Here is a 21,064-nt window from a genome sequence, read left to right as displayed (position 1 = left end):
TCTGAGAGGAGAAGGGAGGGGCTGAAATCCCTCACTGCCTTGTGTGTATCCAGTGCAAGTGTCAGATTTCACAGGAGATGCCAGTCAGCAGGTTACAGCAGTCACAGATAGGAGTCATTTCCTCCCCTACACAAGGATCTACAGTCCATACACACCCAGCACAAGGCCGGGGTCACACTACCAGACGCTTCTCAGGGCTGCAGTTCCTCTGAGCTCCACAAGGTGGGGATCTCACTTCTACCCACACAGGAAGTGTCTATGGAAGACAGACAGGAAGTGATGTCAGGTACAGACAGGAAGTGATGTCAGGTACAGGCAGGAAGTTCCGGGCGAGAGCTGAATTGGGAGGAAGCAGAGAGGAGACTTTGCTGAAAGTGGCAGCAGAGGAGGTAATAAGATGTTATTTCCTATTTACACCCAGTAACCCCCCATCATGTCCGTCCTCTTTCTCCATAGTCATGTCCGTCCTCTTCCTCCATAGTCATGTCCATCCTCCATAGTCACTGTGACGTCTTTTATCTCCAGCAGATGATGATACACACGTATATAGTGTGGGAACCCAGATTAACCCCTTCAGGGGCACAACATTCCCCCACTTCTGGGGCCGGAACATTCTCCTCATTGTGGAGAGGTGTCACCTTCTCACCTCATCAGTCTATACTAATGGATTATACCACTTTTATAAGTGCCGGGGAATGGAGAATCCTATGACATCACACTGACCTCACAGCTCCTCCTCCCAATGTCCCTCCATCCAGAGTCAGAGAATCCTATGACATCACACTGACCTCACAGCTCCTCCTCCCAATGTCCCTCCATCCAGAGTCAGAGAATCCTATGACATCACACCGACCTCACAGCTCCTCCTCCCAATGTCCCTCCATTTGGCTCCTTTCTTTTTATTCTATGGTCTTAGGATGTGGGAGACCCTTGGCATCCTCATAAGCAAAACAAAACTGTAGATCCTGTGTTGTATGTAATGACGTCAGAATTCCTTATACCCTGCGTAGTGTGGGGGTCCTGTGGGGGAAATGATACCTCAGCCTGAAGTGGGGCTTTAATAAAATGGAGACCTGAATGGAGAGGTGAGGAGGATTCTGGGAATATCATTTGATGTGACTCTTTGTGTTCAGATGTAGAGTTTTCCTCCTGTGAAGTCTGGAGATCATATGACATCACATTGCCTCCACCTCCCTCCCTGATAGAAGAGAGAAAGAAGAAGAAGATTCTAGAAGTCACCAGAGAGATCACTGAGCTGCTGACAGGAGAGGTGAGCGGTGCCGGGAATTCTGGGACATTCTCCAGTAACAGACAAGGGATGTGTCTGGATGGTGACTGTATCATTGTGTGTGTCAGGTTCCTATAAGGTGTCAGGGTGTCACTGTCTATTTCTCCATGGAGGAGTGGGAGTATTTAGAAGGACACAAGGATCTCTACAAGGACGTCATGATGGACAATCAGCCGCCCCTCACATCACCGGGTAAGAGGAGACTTTATTGTAAAGGAGAGAGCAGTACGGAGGATCCACCTAGATCCCCCATCATCTGATAAACACATAGAAACAATGGATTCAGTCAGTGTGTGTGTTTCCTACAGATGGATCCAGTCATGGGAACCCACCAGAGAGATGTCCCCGTCCTCTGTATTCCCGGGATTCCACACAGGAAGGTCACACCATCCCTCACCATCATCAGGTAGATGAGGAACAATCACTGATAGTATCATTAGGATCTGTACATTATCTGCATTGTTACCATTGATGGCATTTTATTATATATTCAGAGTGGAAATCTGAGAGACACTAAAGTTGAGGTTAAAGAAGAGATAAAAGAGGAGGAAGATGAGGATGGGGGGATGGAGGAGTCAGAGATTCCAGAAGAACACAAAGATCTGTACCAGGACACCATGGTGGAGTCATCCAGCTACAGGAACCCACCAGAGAGATGTCCCCGTCCTCTGTATTCCCGGGATTCCACACAGGAAGGTCACACCATCCCTCACCATCATCAGGTAGATGATGACAATTATTGGTAGTTGTGATTTATACACAGCATGTTTGTTACAATGAATGTTTTATTATATCTTTCAGAGTGGAATCCTCGGGGATGATAATATTGATGTTAAAGAAGAGTATAAAGAGGAGGATGAGGAGTATGGAGTGATGGAGGAGTTTTCAGAAGGACACAAGGATATGATGGAGCCACCTAATACCAGGAACCCACCAGAGAGATGTCCCCGTCCTCTGTATTCCCGGGATTCCACACAGGAAGGTCACACCATCCCTCACTATTACAAGGTTGGTGGGATGGAGCATTCAGAACATGGACTCATAGAAGTGATTTTTTTATGTGATGCCACAATATTGGAGTTCATGTTTTACAGATGAACTCTTCTAAAATTATTTTGTTTTAGGTTGAAGATCTGATTGATATAAAAGTTGAGGGTAAAGCAGAAGAAGAAGAGGCGTATGTGAGGGATGATCAGCAGTCTATGGAGGAGGATGGAATAACGGGGACATTTATAGAGGAGGACACTCCTACAGAGATCAGCACAGGTGGGTCATGAACACTAAATCCATTCCTCCACCCATACTGCTCACTGATTGGTCCAGAGTAGGGCGGGGACTGGGTGATATCAGCCTGTAATCCCCTGGTCACTTTCCTGAGCTGTGTTCCCCGTCCTGTATTCCTGGATTTCTCTCGGATAATCTTCCTTCTCTGTGCTGCAAACACAATTTATGTATCTAGATTGGATTTATGGAGGTTCTGGGGTTCAGCTGGCAGAAAAATGTTCATTTTCACCATAAGTGTTACTAGACCTAGGCACCTGGACATGTGCTTTTGATCTTATTCCTGATGGTGGTGACATAGCAATTTTCCCAGTATTTGTCACCTGTGCCGGGTGGAGGGATATGTCTGTAGTGTCTCAGACCCAAGTCACTGAGTGCAGTCTCAGGAGATGGGAGGCAGCGGTGTGGGGCCTACATAGTCACATAGTTAGTCTGGCTGAAAAAAGACATCCATCTAGTTAAACCATTAAAAATAAAAGTTATAATCCGACACCCACAGCTGATCCACCAGAAGGCAAAAACCCAGCAAAGCACGATCCAATCTGCTCCTGCAGGGGAAAAAATCCCTTCCTGACCCCCCGAGAGGCAATCGGATATTCCCTGGATCAACTTTCCCTATAAATGTTATATCCAGTTATATTCTGTGTATCCAAGAAAGAATCCAGGACTTTCCTACAGCAATCCCCCCTTATGTATTATACATGGAGATCATATCCCCCCTTATGTATTATACATGGAGATCATATCCCCCCTTATGTATTATACATGGAGATCATATCCCCCCCTTATGTATTATACATGGAGATCATACCCCCCCTTATGTATTATACATGGAGATCATATCCCCCCTTATGTATTATACATGGAGATCATATCCCCCCCTTATGTATTATACATGGAGATCATATCCCCCCCTCATGTATTATACATGGAGATCATATACCCCCTTATGTATTATACATGGAGATCATATCCCCCTTATGTATTATACATGGAGATCATATCCCCCCTTATGTATTATACATGGAGATCATATCCCCCCTTATGTATTATACATGGAGATCATATCCCCCCCTTATGTATTATACATGGAGATCATATCCCCCCCTTATGTATTATACATGGAGATCATATCCCCCCTTATGTATTATACATGGAGATCATATCCCCCCTTATGTATTATACATGGAGATCATATCCCCCCCTTATGTATTATACATGGAGATCATATCCCCCCCTCATGTATTATACATGGAGATCATATCCCCCCTTATGTATTATACATGGAGATCATATCCCCCCCTTATGTATTATACATGGAGATCATATCCCCCCTTATGTATTATACATGGAGATCATACCCCCCCCCCCTTATGTATTATACATGGTGATCATATCCCCCTTATGTATTATACATGGAGATCATATCCCCCCCTTATGTATTATACATGGAGATCATATCCCCCCTTATGTATTATACATGGAGATCATATCCCCCTTATGTATAATACATGGAGATCATATCCCCCCTTATGTATTATACATGGAGATCATATCCCCCCTTATGTATTATACATGGAGATCATATCCCCCTTATGTATTATACATGGAGATCATATCCCCCCTTATGTATTATACATGGAGATCATACCCCCCCCCCCTTATGTATTATACATGGTGATCATATCCCCCTTATGTATTATACATGGAGATCATATCCCCCCCTTATGTATTATACATGGAGATCATATCCCCCCTTATGTATTATACATGGAGATCATATCCCCCCTTATGTATTATACATGGTGATCATATCCCCCCTTATGTATTATACATGGAGATCATATCCCCCTTATGTATTATACATGGAGATCATATCCCCCCTTATGTATTATACATGGAGATCATATCCCCCCTTATGTATTATACATGGAGATCATATCCCCCCCTTATGTATTATACATGGAGATCATATCCCCCCTTATGTATTATACATGGAGATCATATCCCCCCTTATGTATTATACATGGAGATCATATCCCCCCTTATGTATTATACATGGTGATCATATCCCCCTTATGTATTATACATGGTGATCATATCCCCCCTTATGTATTATACATGGAGATCATATCCCCCCTTATGTATTATACATGGAGATCATATCCCCCCTTATGTATTATACATGGATATCATATCCCCCCTTATGTATTATACATAGTAATCATATCCCCCCCTTATGTATTATACATGGAGATCATATCCCCCCTTATGTATTATACATGGAGATCATATCCCCCCTTATGTATTATACATGGAGATCATATCCCCCCCTTATGTATTATACATGGAGATCATATCCCCCCTTATGTATTATACATGGAGATCTTCAGTGACTTCATAACACTGAGAAATCCACCACCAAAAACGATGGAATGAACTCACCAGAGCTATTTGCTGGTCAAATTATAAACCAGCAACAGCGCTTGTGCTCTGGGAGCGATGAATAATGATGTCCAATTAGTAGATGTAGTAATACTCAATCACTTTCCAAGTAATCAATAATAGTAAGCAGCCTGAGGAATACTATATCCCGATCATAGGAAATACTCTGCAGCCAAAGGATCTCATGGGAAATGTCTCCACTCCATTTCATACCTCCATATATACATGCAGCACACTCAGGAACAAAGAAGAGAACATAATGGTGCCGTACGTTTCTACCATTTATCTGGAGGGGCTTTGGAGGGGCTCTGAAATAGATCTTCATGTATTTTCACATTGTATTAATGAGAATTGTTATGGTTTAAAGTTTACAGTTACGAAGGATTTTGAACGGGTTAATTTCCTGGATTTAAACTTCTATAAATATGAGGGACAGATTTATACTAAATCTTTTGTTAAAGATATTGATAAAAACAGCTCCATTCCAGTTTCTAGTGGACATCATCCTAAATGGTTAAAAGAAACTGTAGTTTAACCATTAGCCGCCCTGCCAATGGCCGTTTGGCTGCTTCAGAAGTGTCTCTCCACTCCGGGTGCACGCCATTTGGCGTCTTCCCGCACATGCGCAGTTTGCGCTAATGCAGAGCGGCGCAGCAGTGTGATCTGTCACCGGCCGTGCACCTCGGACACGGCTGATGACAGATCCGAGTACCGCCTCCCGTTGCTGGTACCATGTGACCTGCTGTGACCAATCACAGCAGGTCACATGACAGTTGTATACAATGGATGGCTTCATTCATGATGCCATCCATTGTATACTAGTGCCTAGCTGTGAATGGTCACAGCTAATCACATGCACATGTCATGTGATTAGCTGTGACCAAATCACAGCTAAGCACAAAAAAAAAAAAAAAAAAATCTGAATGAATCGATTTCATTCAGGTAAATGCTTGCTTATAGCAAAGTAATTCTTTGCTATAAGCAAATTGTGTAAAAAAAAAAAAATACTGATCACTTCCCCAAAGTAGTACAATGTTACTTTGGTAACATTGTACTACTTTGGTCATAGTAAAATATGAAAAACAAATCTTAAAAAAAATTAAAAAAATGTAATAAAAAATTAAATATAATAAAAAAATTAAAAAATATATATTTTTTTTTTTCATACTGTCACCAGTCAGTGTCGCTGTTCACCGCCATGCCAGTTATATGATGACGCTGAACTGCACTGGTGACAGTATGTAAAAAAAAAATAGTGAAAATAATTTTTTTAATTTTTTCATTTTCCGAAAAATTATGACAAAAAAATACAACTTCAAAAAACTCGCCATGCCTCTTATGAAGTACGTTGGACTGTCTACTCTGCAAAAAGGGGTCATTTGGGGATATCTGTACTGTTCTGACATTCTTGGACCTCAAGGAATTAGATTGGCTGTCAGTACTTCAGGATTGATCAATATTCAGATCTATACCATAGTTTGTGAACTCTATAACTTTCCTACAAACTAAATAATACATCCTAATTTGGGTTATTTTCACCAAAGACATGTAGCAGAATACATCTCGGCCTAAATTTATGAAGAACAATTATTTATTTGTAAACTTTTATAACAGAAACAAAGAAAAATGTGTTTTTTTTCAAAATTTTTGGTCTTTTTTGTTATTTTAGCAAAAAATAAAAAACCCAGCGGTGATTATATACCACCAAAAGAAAGCTGTAGTTGTGTGAAGAAAATGACAAAAATTTTAGTTTGGGTACAATGTTGTATGACCGCGCAATTGTCATTCAAAGTGTGAGAGCGCTGAAACCTGAAAAATGGCCTGGGCAGGAAGGGGGAAAATTGCCCGGTATTGAAATGGTTAAGGAAAGATTTCGTTGACCAAACCGATCTATTGATAGACAGGTTTATTGATAAAGGATATAAAAAACCCTTTTTGGTGGCTGAAAGGGAAGTTATTGATAGAAAAGATAGAAGTAGTTTCCTGTCTAAGAGAAAGATTAAAAATGATAGATTTGATTTTGCCTTTATTACCAACTTTAATAATCAATATAAAAAGATTGAGGGTATTTTTAAAAAATATTGGCCAATTTTGTTAAAAGATGAGACACTGAAAAAGATTATTCCTGAAAGACCTAAATTTATTTATAAGAAAACTAGATCTGTAAGGAGGAAATTGGTACATAATGTTTTAGATCCACCTAAAGAAGTAACCTTCTTCCCTGATCTTAAGGGCTTTGTTTATTGTAACAAATGTAAAGCATGAAGAACGGTTAATAGATCTGGGAAAATAAAAAGGAAGACATTTGTTTCAAATATAACAAAAAAGGAATATAGTATTGATACAACTTATTTCATGTAATTCCTCTCATGTAATATATGTTTTGGAATGCCCGTGTGAATGTCAGTATATAGGAAGAACAGGGAGACAGTTAAAAACTAGGATAAATGAACATTTGAATAATATAAAAAGAGGATTTGAGAAACACAGAGTCTGAAGACATTTCAAACACAATAGTGATCCAAGTTTAGCGACATTTTATGGTATTGGGAGAGCAGAAAGACATTGGAGGGTACTGATTTGATTAAAGAAATATCCAAGAAAGAGACGTTTTGGATATATGAACTGGATTCTTTAGTACCAAAAGGTTTAAATATAGATATTGATTTGAATTGTTTTTTGACTAATTTTTAAATATAGTGGCTAGCTATAGAGATTGGAGGATGGGAACTGGCTACACATATATTTTATATGTTTTGGAGATTATAATTTTAGGAAGATGGTGTTTTTTTATATATTTTTTATTTTTATTTTATTTTATATTCATTCCTTGTATTAGTATTTACATGCAGGGGAAATAGGAATTAGGTCGTCTATTCCCTTCCTTTTGTGTGTATATTAATGACTGTTTTTTTTATATATTTGGTATTTGATATATATTTTTTCTTTATGAGAAGAGTGATGCTTTAAGTTGTGTGTATGGCCCTTTAATGTTGTTATGAGCGGGGGAGAGCCATACACACGATAAAATGTATTGAATTTTTGTATGTTTGTGTGGGTGGCCCTTCAATAGCGTTTCACTGTGGAGGGTCAGACACACAAAGGTTTGGATTCAGCCATTTATTCATCCTATCTACATTCGTGTGGAGCGGACTGAATGGAGAGTTCTAATGACCTGATTAATTGAGCGGTGGTGGAGTGAGACAGCGCCGCGGTGATTGGCGGGTCATTAGCATTATGTAAATGTACGGCGGTATTTGTATGAGCCATCTGACGTTTCCATCTGTACCGCCCCTTGATGACGTCGTGGTGACGAAACGCGTTGGGCGTGGCCTACTCGATGTCAGAACGCTCCTTGTCCATTGTTCGGTGGAGGTGATCCGTGTTGAGCGGTATTTGTACCTCACCTCTGTTGAGCATTGCAGTTTAAGCTGGTGTCTGTCTGGACACCTTGTTTGTGAGTTTTTTATGAGCTTTTTTTATTAAATAGATAAATGGTAAAAACGTACGGCACCATTATGTTCTCTTCTTTGTTCCTGAGTGTGCTGCATGTATATATGGAGGTATGAAATGGAGTGGAGACATTTCCCATGAGATCCTTTGGCTGCAGAGTATTTTCTATGATCGGGATATAGTATTCCTCAGGCTGCTTACTATTATTGATTACTTGGAAAGTGATTGAGTATTACTACATCTACTGATTGGACATCATTATTCATCGCTCCCAGAGCACAAGCGCTGTTGCTGGTTTATAATTTGACCAGCAAATAGCTCTGGTGAGTTCATTCCATCGTTTTTGGTGGTGGATTTGTATAACACTAATATATGACACATTTAAAGTTCAACCTGTAAATAGAAAATTTCCATGACAACATGATATGGATTCTCTTTTGTTACACCCATTTCTTACCCGCTGGACATTTTATATCGGATGATGTGATTGGAGCACAGACTTTTACATGGTGATAATAATGTGATAACATCCTCCAACTTTTGACCCTTAAACAGTGATAATGAGGGAGGAGTCAATACCCCAATGATGGTGGTCTTCAGGATCAGTCCATTCTTCATCTTGGTTGTTCTCCCCCATCCTCACTCTCTGACCCCTAGTGGGGCTCAGCCCCACTGTTCATCATGACTAAATCATGGACTAAATAAGGAAGTGCAGTACTTCTTGTGTTGGGAAGATGGCGATGAGTGATAGAGGGGGTGGGGACCCTCGTCCTATAATCCCCTCATCACTGTCCCTCCTATAAAAGACAGTTCTGGTTGTTTCCTCACTCTCTGACTAAGGTCCATGAATAAAGAAATGACCTGGTAGGAGATCAGAGGAGCCATTTCCTAGTTCCCTTGAGGGTGGAATTGTAAGCTTCTCAGAGCCCAAGCTGCCTGATGTGGGCAGAGTCCTGGTTTGGGGGAACCAATCAGCTCCTGTCTAGTAATCCTCTTTGTCTTTGTATTTTAGTCCATGGCCGGGAGATGAGGAAAACCTCCGAGGATTGTCTCACTTTGTCTCCAGACTGGAAAGTAGAAGATGAGGACATCACCCAGTATAGTCTAGGAGAAAACCTGGCTCCCTCCAATGTCCATCTGGCACCACCCAGTGTAGATGGACCATCGGATTCCTCGGATCCTGAGGAACCTCAGACTGTGTGGGACCGGGCAAGCCTTCCAACAGGGAAGAGATTCTCCTGTACTGAGTGCGGGAAGGGTTTCTGTTCTAAAGCTGTTCTTAATAGGCATAAAAGATCTCACACAGGAGAGAAGCCGTATTTCTGTACAGAGTGCGGAAAATGTTTTTCAGTGAAGTCTAGTTTTCACACACATCAAAGAACTCACACGGGGGAGAAGCCGTATTCCTGTCCTGAGTGTGGGAAAAGTTTTTCAGTGAAGTCCAGTTTTCACATACATCAAAGAACTCACACGGGGGAGAAGCCATATTCCTGTCCTGAGTGTGGGAAATCTTTTTCAGAGAAGGCCAGACTTTACACACATCAAAGAACTCACACAGGGGTGAAGCCATATTCTTGTCCTGAGTGTGGGAAATCTTTTTCAGTGAAGTGCAGTCTTTACACACATCAGAGATCTCACACGGGGGAGAAGCCATATTCCTGTCCTGAGTGTGGGAAATCTTTTTCAGAGAAGGCCAGACTTTACACACATCAAAGAACTCACACGGGGGAGAAGCCATATTCATGTCCTGAGTGTGGGAAATGTTTTTCAGTGAAGTGCAGTCTTTACACACATCAGAGATCTCACACGGGGGAGAAGCCATATTCCTGTCCTGAGTGTGGGAAATCTTTTTCAGAGAAGGCCAGACTTTACACACATCAAAGAACTCACACGGGGGAGAAGCCATATTCATGTCCTGAGTGTGGGAAATGTTTTTCAGTGAAGTCCAGTCTTTACACACATCAAAGAACTCACACGGGGGAGAAGCCGTATTCTTGTTCTGAGTGCTTAAAATGTTTTTCACAGAAGTCCCATCTTTACACACATGAAAGATCTCACACGGGGGAGAAGCCATATTTTTGTCCTGAGTGTGGGAAATGTTTTTCACAGAAGTCCCATGTTTACCCACATCAAAGATCTCACACGGGGGAGAAGCCACTTTCCTGTCCTGAGTGAGGGAAATGTTCCTCACTGAAGTCCTGTCTTCCTGTACATCTGGGATTATAACGGGGTAGACAGATCAGGCCGGGGTCAGTACTTATTGGGGTTGGAATGGGGAAAGATGGGGGGAGGGCTATGGCAGATGGTAAGAAGGTTCCCATGTTATAAACAACCAGTGGAATTGGTACCATTTGTATGAAAATAAAAATTACACAAAAACCGTGTGAACAAGGTGTCAGTGAATGAACAAGGTGTTGGTGAATGGCCAAGGTGTCGGTGAATGAAAGTGTTCACTAATGCCAGAAGTGTGCCCAGCACAATAGGTGAGTTGGAAGGTTTGGTGCATGAAGAGAACTAGGATTGAATTGGTATTGCTGAATCTTGGCTTCATTCCTCACATGACTGGGCCATTCATATTCCTGGCTAGGTTCTCTTTCGGAGAGACGGGGGAAATAAGAAAGGTGGTGGTGTCTGTCTCTATGTGAGAAGTGATCTCAGAGCGAGTGTGAAAGAGGACCTAGTTGATGGAGAGTGTGATGAGGCTGAAGTATTATGGGTGGAACTGCACATGGGGGGCGGTACTACAAAGGTCATCATTGGAGTTTGTTATAGGCCTCCCAGTGTTAATGAGGAGGTGGAGACTCAGCTCCTCCCACAGATGGAAAGGGCTGGGACAGTGATAATAATGGGGGATGGTAACTACCCAGAAAGTGACTTGAGTAATGGTACTGCAGGAACAGTTAAAGGGCAAAAAGAATGTATAAACCTACTACAGGACAGTTTTATGGTGCAGTTCATAGAGGCCCCAACTAGGTATAATGCTCTGCTGGATCTGGTCATCTCCAACCATGCAGAGCTTATTACGAATGTCCATATAAAAGAACATCTGGGTAGCAGTGACCATAACATGATTTCATTTATTGTTAGCTGTAAGCAGCGAGCACATACGGGGAAAATAAAAATGCTCAACTTTAAGAGAGTTAATTTTCCAAGGCTGAGAGCTGCTCTCCAAGACTTAGACTGGGAGGGCATATTGGCATCGATGAACACAATACAGAAATGGGAGTTCTTCAAAAAGACTGTATGTGACCACACTGCAAAATATACTCCCATGGGCAACAAGTATAAAAGGCTACAAATCCAACCTATGTGGCTTACGGCCAAAGTTACAAAAGCGATAGATAATAAGAAAAGAGCTTTTATTACATATAAAAATGAAGGAACGCGATCATCGTTTACACATTACAAAGAATAGAACAGAAGATGCAAAAAGGAAATACAGGTGCAAAAATTGAAAACAAACGACAGAAAGATATCAGGACGACCCCAAAACATTCCTCCAATATATGAATAGTAGAAAGGTCCGGTCCCAGCATGTAGGCCCTTTACAGAACCATCTAAAGGGGGGGGACAAAGAGAAGGACAATGTATGAAATCCCTTCTTCAGCTCTGTGTATACAAAGGAACATGGGGGGGCTCTTGTCCATAATGGGGGGTGGTACTGACACCCCCCAGATGATCCACATTGGCTCACAATTGATATGATCCAGAAATATTTAGACAGAATAAAGGTGAATAAAGCCCCTGGACCGGATGGCATACACCCACGGGGCCTTAAAGAATTCAGCTCTGTCATCTCACAGCCATTGTTTCTCATTTTTAGGGACTCTTTAACCTCTTCAGCGGCAGCCACTGCATATGTATGTTTGCAGGGCGGCACGGCTGCACAAAACCACGTTTTAAAACGTGTTTTTGCAAAACAGGTATGGGGCGTGCGTGAGGCACGTGCTCGCCCTACCTGTCCCGCGGGTGTCAGCAGCGGGTCTCTGCCGCCGGGTCACGGCCGGTCATTACCGGCCGTTTCCCCACGATTCACGGTGATCGCTGACAGAGAGCAGGGCTGCATTGTTTACACACAGCCCTGCTCTGTGTCAGTTCCCTGACAGCTCGTGACAAGCTGAAGAGGGAGAGAAGAGTTTTTCTCTCTTGATCAGCCTGCCCTGTCCAGCACACACCCCCGCCCCCTAGTAAAACACTCCCCTCACACAGTAAACCCCTAAAATGTTAACCCCTTCCTCCCCAGTGCCATTAGTACAGTGTCAGTGGGTTTTTTTTTCACTGATCACTGTATTGGTGTCAGGGCTCCGGGTATGACCAGAGGTATGTGAACTGACGCAGGGAAACGCAGGCTTCAGATATGTTATAACAATATAATTTATTAACACTAACAATACATAAACGCAGTGCAATACTAAAACATAACACAGTGCAAACGAACCAAACCAAACCACCCACAGATAAAAATACATACAATGCAAGCATAGTCAGGCAGGCCGGGTCAATAACAATCGGGCAGGTAGAACAGGAGGAGCAGGCAGAGAGTAGTCAGGTCACGAGCCGGGTACAGCAACTAACGGGCAGGTAGGTACAGGGGGTCAGGCAGAGAATAGTCGGGGTCACAAGCCAGGGATCAAACAGGAGAAGTCAGCAGAGGTCCAGATCAAGCAGGGTCAGCAACAAATCAGTCAGACAGGGACAGGAACAGGGATGCAGGTAACAAGATACAGGGACCCAGGAAAAACACACACACCAAGGCCCAGACTGCAGGTCTGGCCATCTCTTAAATACACCTGCATAATCAGCTTCAGGTGTTTGGCTGGCTGCAGGGTTGAGTCTCTGATTGCTGAGAGCACCCGCTGGCCAGCCCTGGTACTGCAGCCCACAAGGCAGGTGAGTCCCACCATTACTGGCAAGTCCATTCCTGACAATTGGTGTCACTGGGGATGTCAGTGACCCCAAGTTAGTTCCCCCCCAGTGTCAAAATGTCCGCCGCAGTCCTGCCATAAGTTGCTGATCACCCCGCCTTAAGTCGCTGATCGCCGCCATAAGTCGCTGATTGCCACCATAAGTCACTGATCACCGCCGTATGTTGCTGATCGCCGCCATTATTAGTATAAAAAAATTAAAAATCCCAGTATCTTTCCCGCCATTTGTAAACACTATAAAAATTTCATGTAAACCAATTAATTTACACATATCGGGATTTTTTTTTAGCAGAGACATGTCGCAGAATGCATTTTGGACAAAATTTGTAACAAAATTAATTTTTTTAATTTTTTTTACTGGACATGTTTTATAGCAAAAAGTCCAAAATATTGTTTTTTTTTCTAAAAATTGTCAGCCTTTTTTTTTTAAAGCGCAAAAAAGTTAAAACGCACAGGCGATCAAATACCACCGAAAGAAAGCTCAATTTGTGTGAAAAAAAGGATGTAAATTTAATTTGGGTGCAGTGTTGCATGACCGCGCAATTGTCCGTTAAAGTAACGCAGTGCCGTAACACAAACCTCTTCTGTAACCACTTCCTGACCACCCTACAGCAGAAATACTACTACAGGGCGGCATGTGTACGCAAAATCACATATATATATATATATACGTGATTCGCGCTCCCGTGGTTTTCACACCCCTCCCAGATAGCATCAAATTGTCCGTCAGTACACCAGTCATCACATTTAACCCCTTGATTGCCAGGAGCATGCTCATGTACAATAAACCTCCATTGTTAGTATAGTGTCTGAACGGGTCAATATCTTTGATCAGGTCAGCACTATACCAGCGTTCACATTAGTATAGCGTCCCCAAAAACGCAGCGTTAGTGGGATCAGCCCCGGCACCTGTCAACACCTGCGTTTAGCCCCTACGCTTACCCCCCCTTCTCCCCCAGCAAGTGCAGTGTCAGTAGGTCACTGTCACTTGATACATTGCACACCAAACCGCAGTGTTCACAGAATCAGGCCTGATCTCTGTTAGCACTTGCTGGTAAATTTTGATAACTCTCATATGCAACAGAGTGCCAGTACTAGTGCCGCGCTACCTTTTGGTGAACTGGCGAGTACCAGCGGTCTAGTACATCCTGGTCTTTCACATACCTCCTTGATTTTTGGAGCTATTTTTCACGGAATATCTGTATGTGTTGATTGTGGATCAAAGCAGTTTATATGAACAACAATTTATTGCTGCCAACCCAAATTCAAACCTTGCCAGACCATTCGCATGGAAACTTATTACGGTTTTCAAATTTACATTTTTTTTGGGCCTAACCCTCAACATGGGCATTACTAAAAGAAATGAATTGCGGTTGTATTGGTCCGCAGACCCCATTCATCATATCCTGTGTTCTCTGCTGCCATGGCCAGGCATAGATATGAGAGTATAATGTGTTTTAAGCATTTCAATGACAATACACTCTGTCATCCTCGGGGTGACCCTGAATTTGACCGGCTCCACAAAATTCAGCCCCTCGCAAATCACCTTAACCTAAAATTTGCAGATGTCTATACTCCCCAGCAAAACATCTGCGTTGATAAGTCCCTCATTCATTTTTCTGGCCGCCTTGCATTCAAACAATTTCTCCCCAGCAAGCGTGCCAGATATGGGGTCACGATGTAGAAGACCTGTGAGAGGACAACAGGCTATACTTATAAGTTTCGGATTTACGAGGGAATAGATAGTCACGTGGAGCCCCCTGGATGCCCAGACTACATGGGGAGCAGTGGCAAGATAGTTTGGGACTTGGTGTCATCATTTTTCCATATGGGGTACCACTTATACGTGGACAATTTTTATTCAAGCGTGCCACTATTTAGACATTTGTACAATCTTGGAACTGGCACTTGTGGCAAAGTGTGACCTAATGTGTGCCCACCATTAGAAGTGGGTGGATGCAGGGCAGTATATTCTAATGGTGGGCATACCACACACTTTTTCTGGTAGAGATTTCTTCTCTTTTTTCATTCAGTCCACAGGCTGCATACAAAAAAAAAAGAACATAGTATATATAACCAACAAGGACCAGCGATGTACTGGTACATCCCTGGACTTTGAATGGTTATACCAGGATGATGCTACAGCTGCAGGCATCATCCTGGTGTTGTTTTTTTCAGCCGGCGATCGGCTTTTATGTAAAAGCAATCCTAGTGGCTAATTAGCTGCAGGATTGCTTTTGCAAGCAGCGGGATATGATGTCCCCCCCCCCCCCCCGCTGCCTTCCACGGCCTTCTCGGGCAGTCCCGTGCCATCAGGGGAACCTGAGAATACAGCCGGTGTTTCTGCCAGCTGACCATAGAGCTGATTGGAGACCAAAATGGTGCCAATCATCTCTATAGTCTAAGAATTCGGAAGCTATGAGCATTTCATCACTTCAGTTTTGCAGGATATAAACAGTGCCATTTGTAAATTGGGAAAGCATCTGATCACCGATGTTGGTTTGATTAGATAATGTAAGGGCAGAGGAGATATCTAGAGTCTGATAGACCCCAGATTTCTCAAAAAAGAATATATGACAATGCCCATTGAAGTTATAGGGGATATTTGCATTCCCTGTTATAGCATTAAAAGTGATAAAAAAAAAAAAATGAAAGGTACAAATGTAAAAATAATAAAAAAAAAAATCAAAAAAAAAAAAATTGCCCCTCCCACGCGCGCACACCTGTGTGCACAAGCCTTGACCCTGTGCCTGTATGTAAACAGCGGTTGCACCATGCATGTGAGGTATTTCCGTGAACGTCAGATCAGGGGCAGTAATTCTAACACTAGATCTCCTCTGTAAATCTAAAATGGTGGCTTTTAAAGGCTTTTAAAGTGCTGCCTATGGATATTAAAAATGTTTGCAGTTTGTCGCCATTGAACGGGGCATGCGCAGTTTTAAAGCATGTCATGTTTGGTATCTATTTACTCGGCACACCATCATCTTTTATATTTTACCAAACAATAGGCCAATATATTGTGATTTTGTGCATTAAAAGTAAAAAAAGTGTATTTTTTTTAAAAAATTGCTTTTGAAAAATCGCTGCGCGAGTACTGTGTGCCATAAAAAATTGTAGTACCCACCATTGTATTCACTAGGGTGTCTGCTTTAAAAAAATATATAATGTTTGGGGGTTTAAATTAATTTCCTAGCAAAAAATACTGATTTTTTTCATGTGAACAAAAAGGCTTGGTCTTCAGGTGGTTAGAAGAGTGAATGATGTGTGGCAAAAACTTCTAATGCTGGGCATAGAATGCCCCCACCCCCCAAAACAACCCCTTTTTTTACCACAAGTTTTTGAAAAATGACAAAAATAAATATATATTTTTTTTACACAAAATTGTCACTTAAATGATTTACTGCTCACACATGCCATGGGTATATGTGGAATTACTCCCCAAAATACATTCTGCTACTTCTCCCGAGTATGGGGGTACCACATGTGAGAGACGTTTTGGCAGTCTAGCCAAGTACAGGACCCCAAAATCCAATAAGCAGCTTTAGGCTTTTAAAGGGCTTTATTTCCTCATTACACTTCCTGACTACCTATCACAGTTTCGGTGGCCCTGAAATGCCAGGATAGCACCTAACCCCCCAAATGACCCCTTTCTGGAAAGTAGACACCCCAAGGAATTTGATAAAAAGCACGGTAAGTATTTTGCAGATCTCATTTGTTGCCACAAGTTTTTGGAAAATGAAGAAAAAAAACAAAAACATATTTTTTCTATTTTTTTAGATTTCAAAACCGTGTGAGAAAAGATGAGATCTGCAAAATACTCACCATGCCTCTTTGTAAATTCCTTGGGGTGTCTACTTTCCAGAAAGGGGTCATTTGGGGGGGGTTTGGTGCTGTCCTGGCATTTCAGAGCCTCCGAAACTGTGATAGGTAGTGAGGAAGTGAAATGAGGAGGTTCCACACCTTTGGGATTTCAAAGCAGTCATTGGATTTCAGGCTCCTGTATGTGGCTAGGCTCCCAAAAAGTCTCACACATGTGGTACCCCCATACTCGGTAGAAGTAGCAGAATGTATTTTGGGGTGTAATTCCACATATACCCATGGTTTGTGTGAGAAATAAATAATTTACAGCAACTTCTCCCTGATCACCGCCAGTTATATGATGACCCTGTACTGCACTGGTGACAGTATGTAAAAAAAATTGTGAAAATCTTTTTTTAATTTCTTCATTTTCTGAAAAATTATGACTAAAAAAATTACAACTTCAAAAACTTGCCATGGCTCTTGTCCTGACATTTGGGGGATATTTGTACTGTCCTGACATTTTGGGGATATCTGTCCTGTCCTGACATTTGGGGGATATCTGTACCGTTCTGACATTTGGGGGATATCTGTCCCGTCCTGACATTTGGGGGATATCTGTCCCGTCCTGACATTTGGGGGATATCTGTACCGTCCTGACATTTGGGGGATATCTGTACCGTTCTGACATTTGGGGGATATCTGTACCGTCCTGACATTTGGGGGATATCTGTACTGTCCTGACATTTGGGGGATATCTGTACCGTCCTGACATTTTGGAGATATCTGTACTGTCCTGACATTTGGGGGGATATCTGTACCGTGCTGACATTTGGGAGATATCTGTACTGTCCTGACATTTGGCTGATATCTGTACCGTTCTGACATTTGGGAGATATCTGTACTGTCCTGACATTTGGGGGATATCTGTACTGTCCTGACATTTGGGGGATATCTGTACCATCCTGACATTTGGGGTATATTTGTACTGTCCTGACATTTGGGGGATATCTGTACCGTCCTGACATTTGGGGGATATCTGTACCGTCCTGACATTTGGAGGATATCTGTACTGTTCTGACATTCTTGGACCTCAAGAAAATAGATTGGCTGTCAGTGCTTCAGGATTGATCAATTTTCAGATATCTCCCATAGTTTGTGAACTCTATAACGTTCCTACAAACTAAATCATAAATACTAATTTGGGTTATTTTCACCAAAGACATGGAGCAGAATACATCTCGGCCCAAATTTATGAAGAATAATTATTTATTTGCAAACTTTTATAACAGGAACAAGAAAAACATGTTTTTTTTTTCAAAATTTTCTGTCTTTTTTTGTTATTTTAGCAAAAAATAAAAACCCCAGCGGTGATTAAATACCACAAAAAGAAAGCTCTAGGTGTGTGAAGAAAATGATAAAATGTTAGTTTGGGTACAGTGTTGTATGACCGCGCAATTGTCATTCAAAGTGTGAGAGCGCTGAAACCTGAAAATTGGCCTGGGCAGGAAGGGGGTAAAGTGCTCGGTATGGAAGGGGTTAAGAAGCTCTGGGTAGTTCTGGTTATTAAGGATACGTGTGAATGTGGTAAAACCTTGAGATTGGAAATAATATTTGGCCTTGCTCCAAATTCTGTCAATCAGTGCTAGAGTGGGGAACTGTGCTAGGGCTTTGAACTCACCTGCTTCCAGGCATTCCACTAAATGATCTGTGGACACAATCCCTAGAAGAAGTGAACTGACCGGGTCTGGGTGTGGATTGTCCTGCCAGGCTGGAAAGTGTTGTAACTGGGCCACAATATAATAAAGAGAAGGATTGGGAACCTCAGGGCCTCCCATATCTTTAGCCTCCTGTAGAGTTTCTAGTTTAATCCGAGGCGTGGCATCCACCAGATTAAGGAGCCAAACACCATATCAAATCTTCTAAAGATCCGTATAGGAATCCAAACAGGGGCGTTGTGCAGAATATAAAGTCAGTGAGGGGCCCAGATCATTCTGATGAAGTTACACCTCCCTACCATGGATCGAGGGAGTTTAGTCCAGCTAGTTGTTTTCTGTTGAAATGTTTTAATGAATGGAGGTCAGTTTAGATCTGTATATTTCGATAGAGTGGGGTGAATGATAATACCCAGATATTTAAAGGAGGCCACTATTTCAATCTGCGCAGCTTCAGGTGGTATGGGATGTGTAAGGGTGTCTAGTGGGAGAAGGGTGGAATTATCCCAATTAATTGAGAAGCGGAAGAAGGAGCCAAATGTATCACCCAAAAACAGAAGGGTGTCATCGTCATAGAACGCTACTTTCTCCATCTGCTCTCCTCTACAAAAACCATTTACCCGGATCCTCTCCAATGGCAGCCACCAGAGGTTCTATCACTATAGCGAATAACAGCGGGGAGAGAGGACAGCCCTGCCGTGTCCCTCTGCCTAGTGTGAATGAGATGGACAGGGCATTGTTAACCCAAATGCGGACCAAAGGAGCACAACAGAATAATTGAATCCATGAAATGAAAGTGTCCCCCAGGGTTACATTTCACAAGGACTTGCCAAAGGTATCTCCATTCTACACAGCCAAACACCTTAGGGGCATCGGGAGACAAAATCGCCATCACCCATATTATCAGAAGGGATTTGAAGGTTAAGATAAAGCCTATGACTATTGATTGCTGTAGATCTGAATGAAACCCGACTGATCCGGGTGAATAAGTGTAGAGATAACCCTAGTCAGTCTGGTCACCAGTACTTCAGTAATAATTATGAGGTCTGAGGTCAATAGCGATATGGGCAGGTAGGATTCTGCTAAGGTTGGGTCCCTCCCCGGCTTCAAGTACGACTATTATTGCCTCATACATGGGGAGGGAGTTCTGTTCCAATGCCACCTGGAGTATTTTAAGTAGTTCAGGTAGAAGTATTCCCCAAAAGATTTGTAAATTTCCATGGGCAGCCCATCTCCGCCGGGAGCCTTGGAATTGGGGTATGAAGCTCCAGCCATCTGCAAGTCTTCAGGAGTGAGTATTGCATTAAGCTTTTGCCTTTGATGAATAGTAAGTTGAGGAAGTGTTAAAAACTCCCGAATACTAGAGTCATCCGAAGACACTTTGGTAGAGTAGAGCGTTTCCTGAAAAGATCTAAAGCCTTGTAAGATGGAGGGGGTATATGTGACCAATTGAGTCGAGGACAGTTTTAAAGAAGAGATTTGAGAAGATGGTCACTGAGTATTGCAATGATTGTGAGAATATGACCCGTCTTTTCCCCCTCCTCAAGGCTTGAGAAGAACAAAAATGTTTATTTTCAGCATGCTGAAGTTGGACAGTGCGCAGAAACTGTTGTGCCGCAAGTACCCCCTCTCTGTATCAGGGTTGGTATTGCTAAGATAGGCTTGTTCTGCCTTAGTTACAGATTGACCGGCCTCAACCCCCCACTGTCTGGAGTTAGTCTTCATTCTGGAAATTTCTTTGATACGCGTGCCCCTAATATATGCTTTCAAAGCATCTCAAACAATCATAGGAGATGTTGAGGCCCTGATTTACTAAGAATTGAGTCTACCAGCAGACGCTGAACATTCAGGCAGACTCAATTCAATCGATCTAAAACTGTCAGTCTTCAGAAAGGTGTCTAGCAAACTCATTGAAAAGAGTCTACTTGTAGACTCTTTTCCTGTTAGTAAATCCAGAATCACGTCTGGAACATTTCTAGATGCAATACCGGATATGTTCGCTAGGTGACACACAACCACGGGCTTTGTCCCGTTGGCGTTTTTCTGTTTGCATATGAAAATACTTATCATTTAAAATAAAAAGTACTCCTATATTATTATTTTTTTTTTTTTTTGTTTGCTGTTTCTCCAAAATGATCCGACAACTAATGCATTTCCTA

At 42.2% G+C, this 21,064-nt stretch overlaps 1 protein-coding gene across 1 annotated transcript in view; it reads left to right on the top strand.

Annotated features, from left to right (window-relative positions):
* Positions 1-10,847, top strand: part of LOC149461902 (uncharacterized) — a 37,533-nt gene extending 26,686 nt beyond the window's left edge. Inside the window, exon 2 of the mRNA XM_089677740.1 lies at positions 9,700-10,847. Coding sequence (XP_089533866.1) covers positions 9,700-10,642 — 943 coding nt within the window. The 3' untranslated portion in view covers positions 10,643-10,847. The remainder of the gene's footprint in view (positions 1-9,699) is intronic.
* Positions 10,848-21,064: the final 10,217 nt, after the last annotated feature.

This window comes from Staurois parvus, unplaced genomic scaffold (assembly GCF_062004578.1).
Source record: "Staurois parvus isolate SC_StPar_1 unplaced genomic scaffold, SC_StPar_1.0 ptg000191l, whole genome shotgun sequence".
NCBI lineage: Eukaryota > Metazoa > Chordata > Amphibia > Anura > Ranidae > Staurois > Staurois parvus.
Note: the sequence above shows the minus strand (reverse complement) of the source record. Positions and strands in the feature narration are given on the sequence as shown.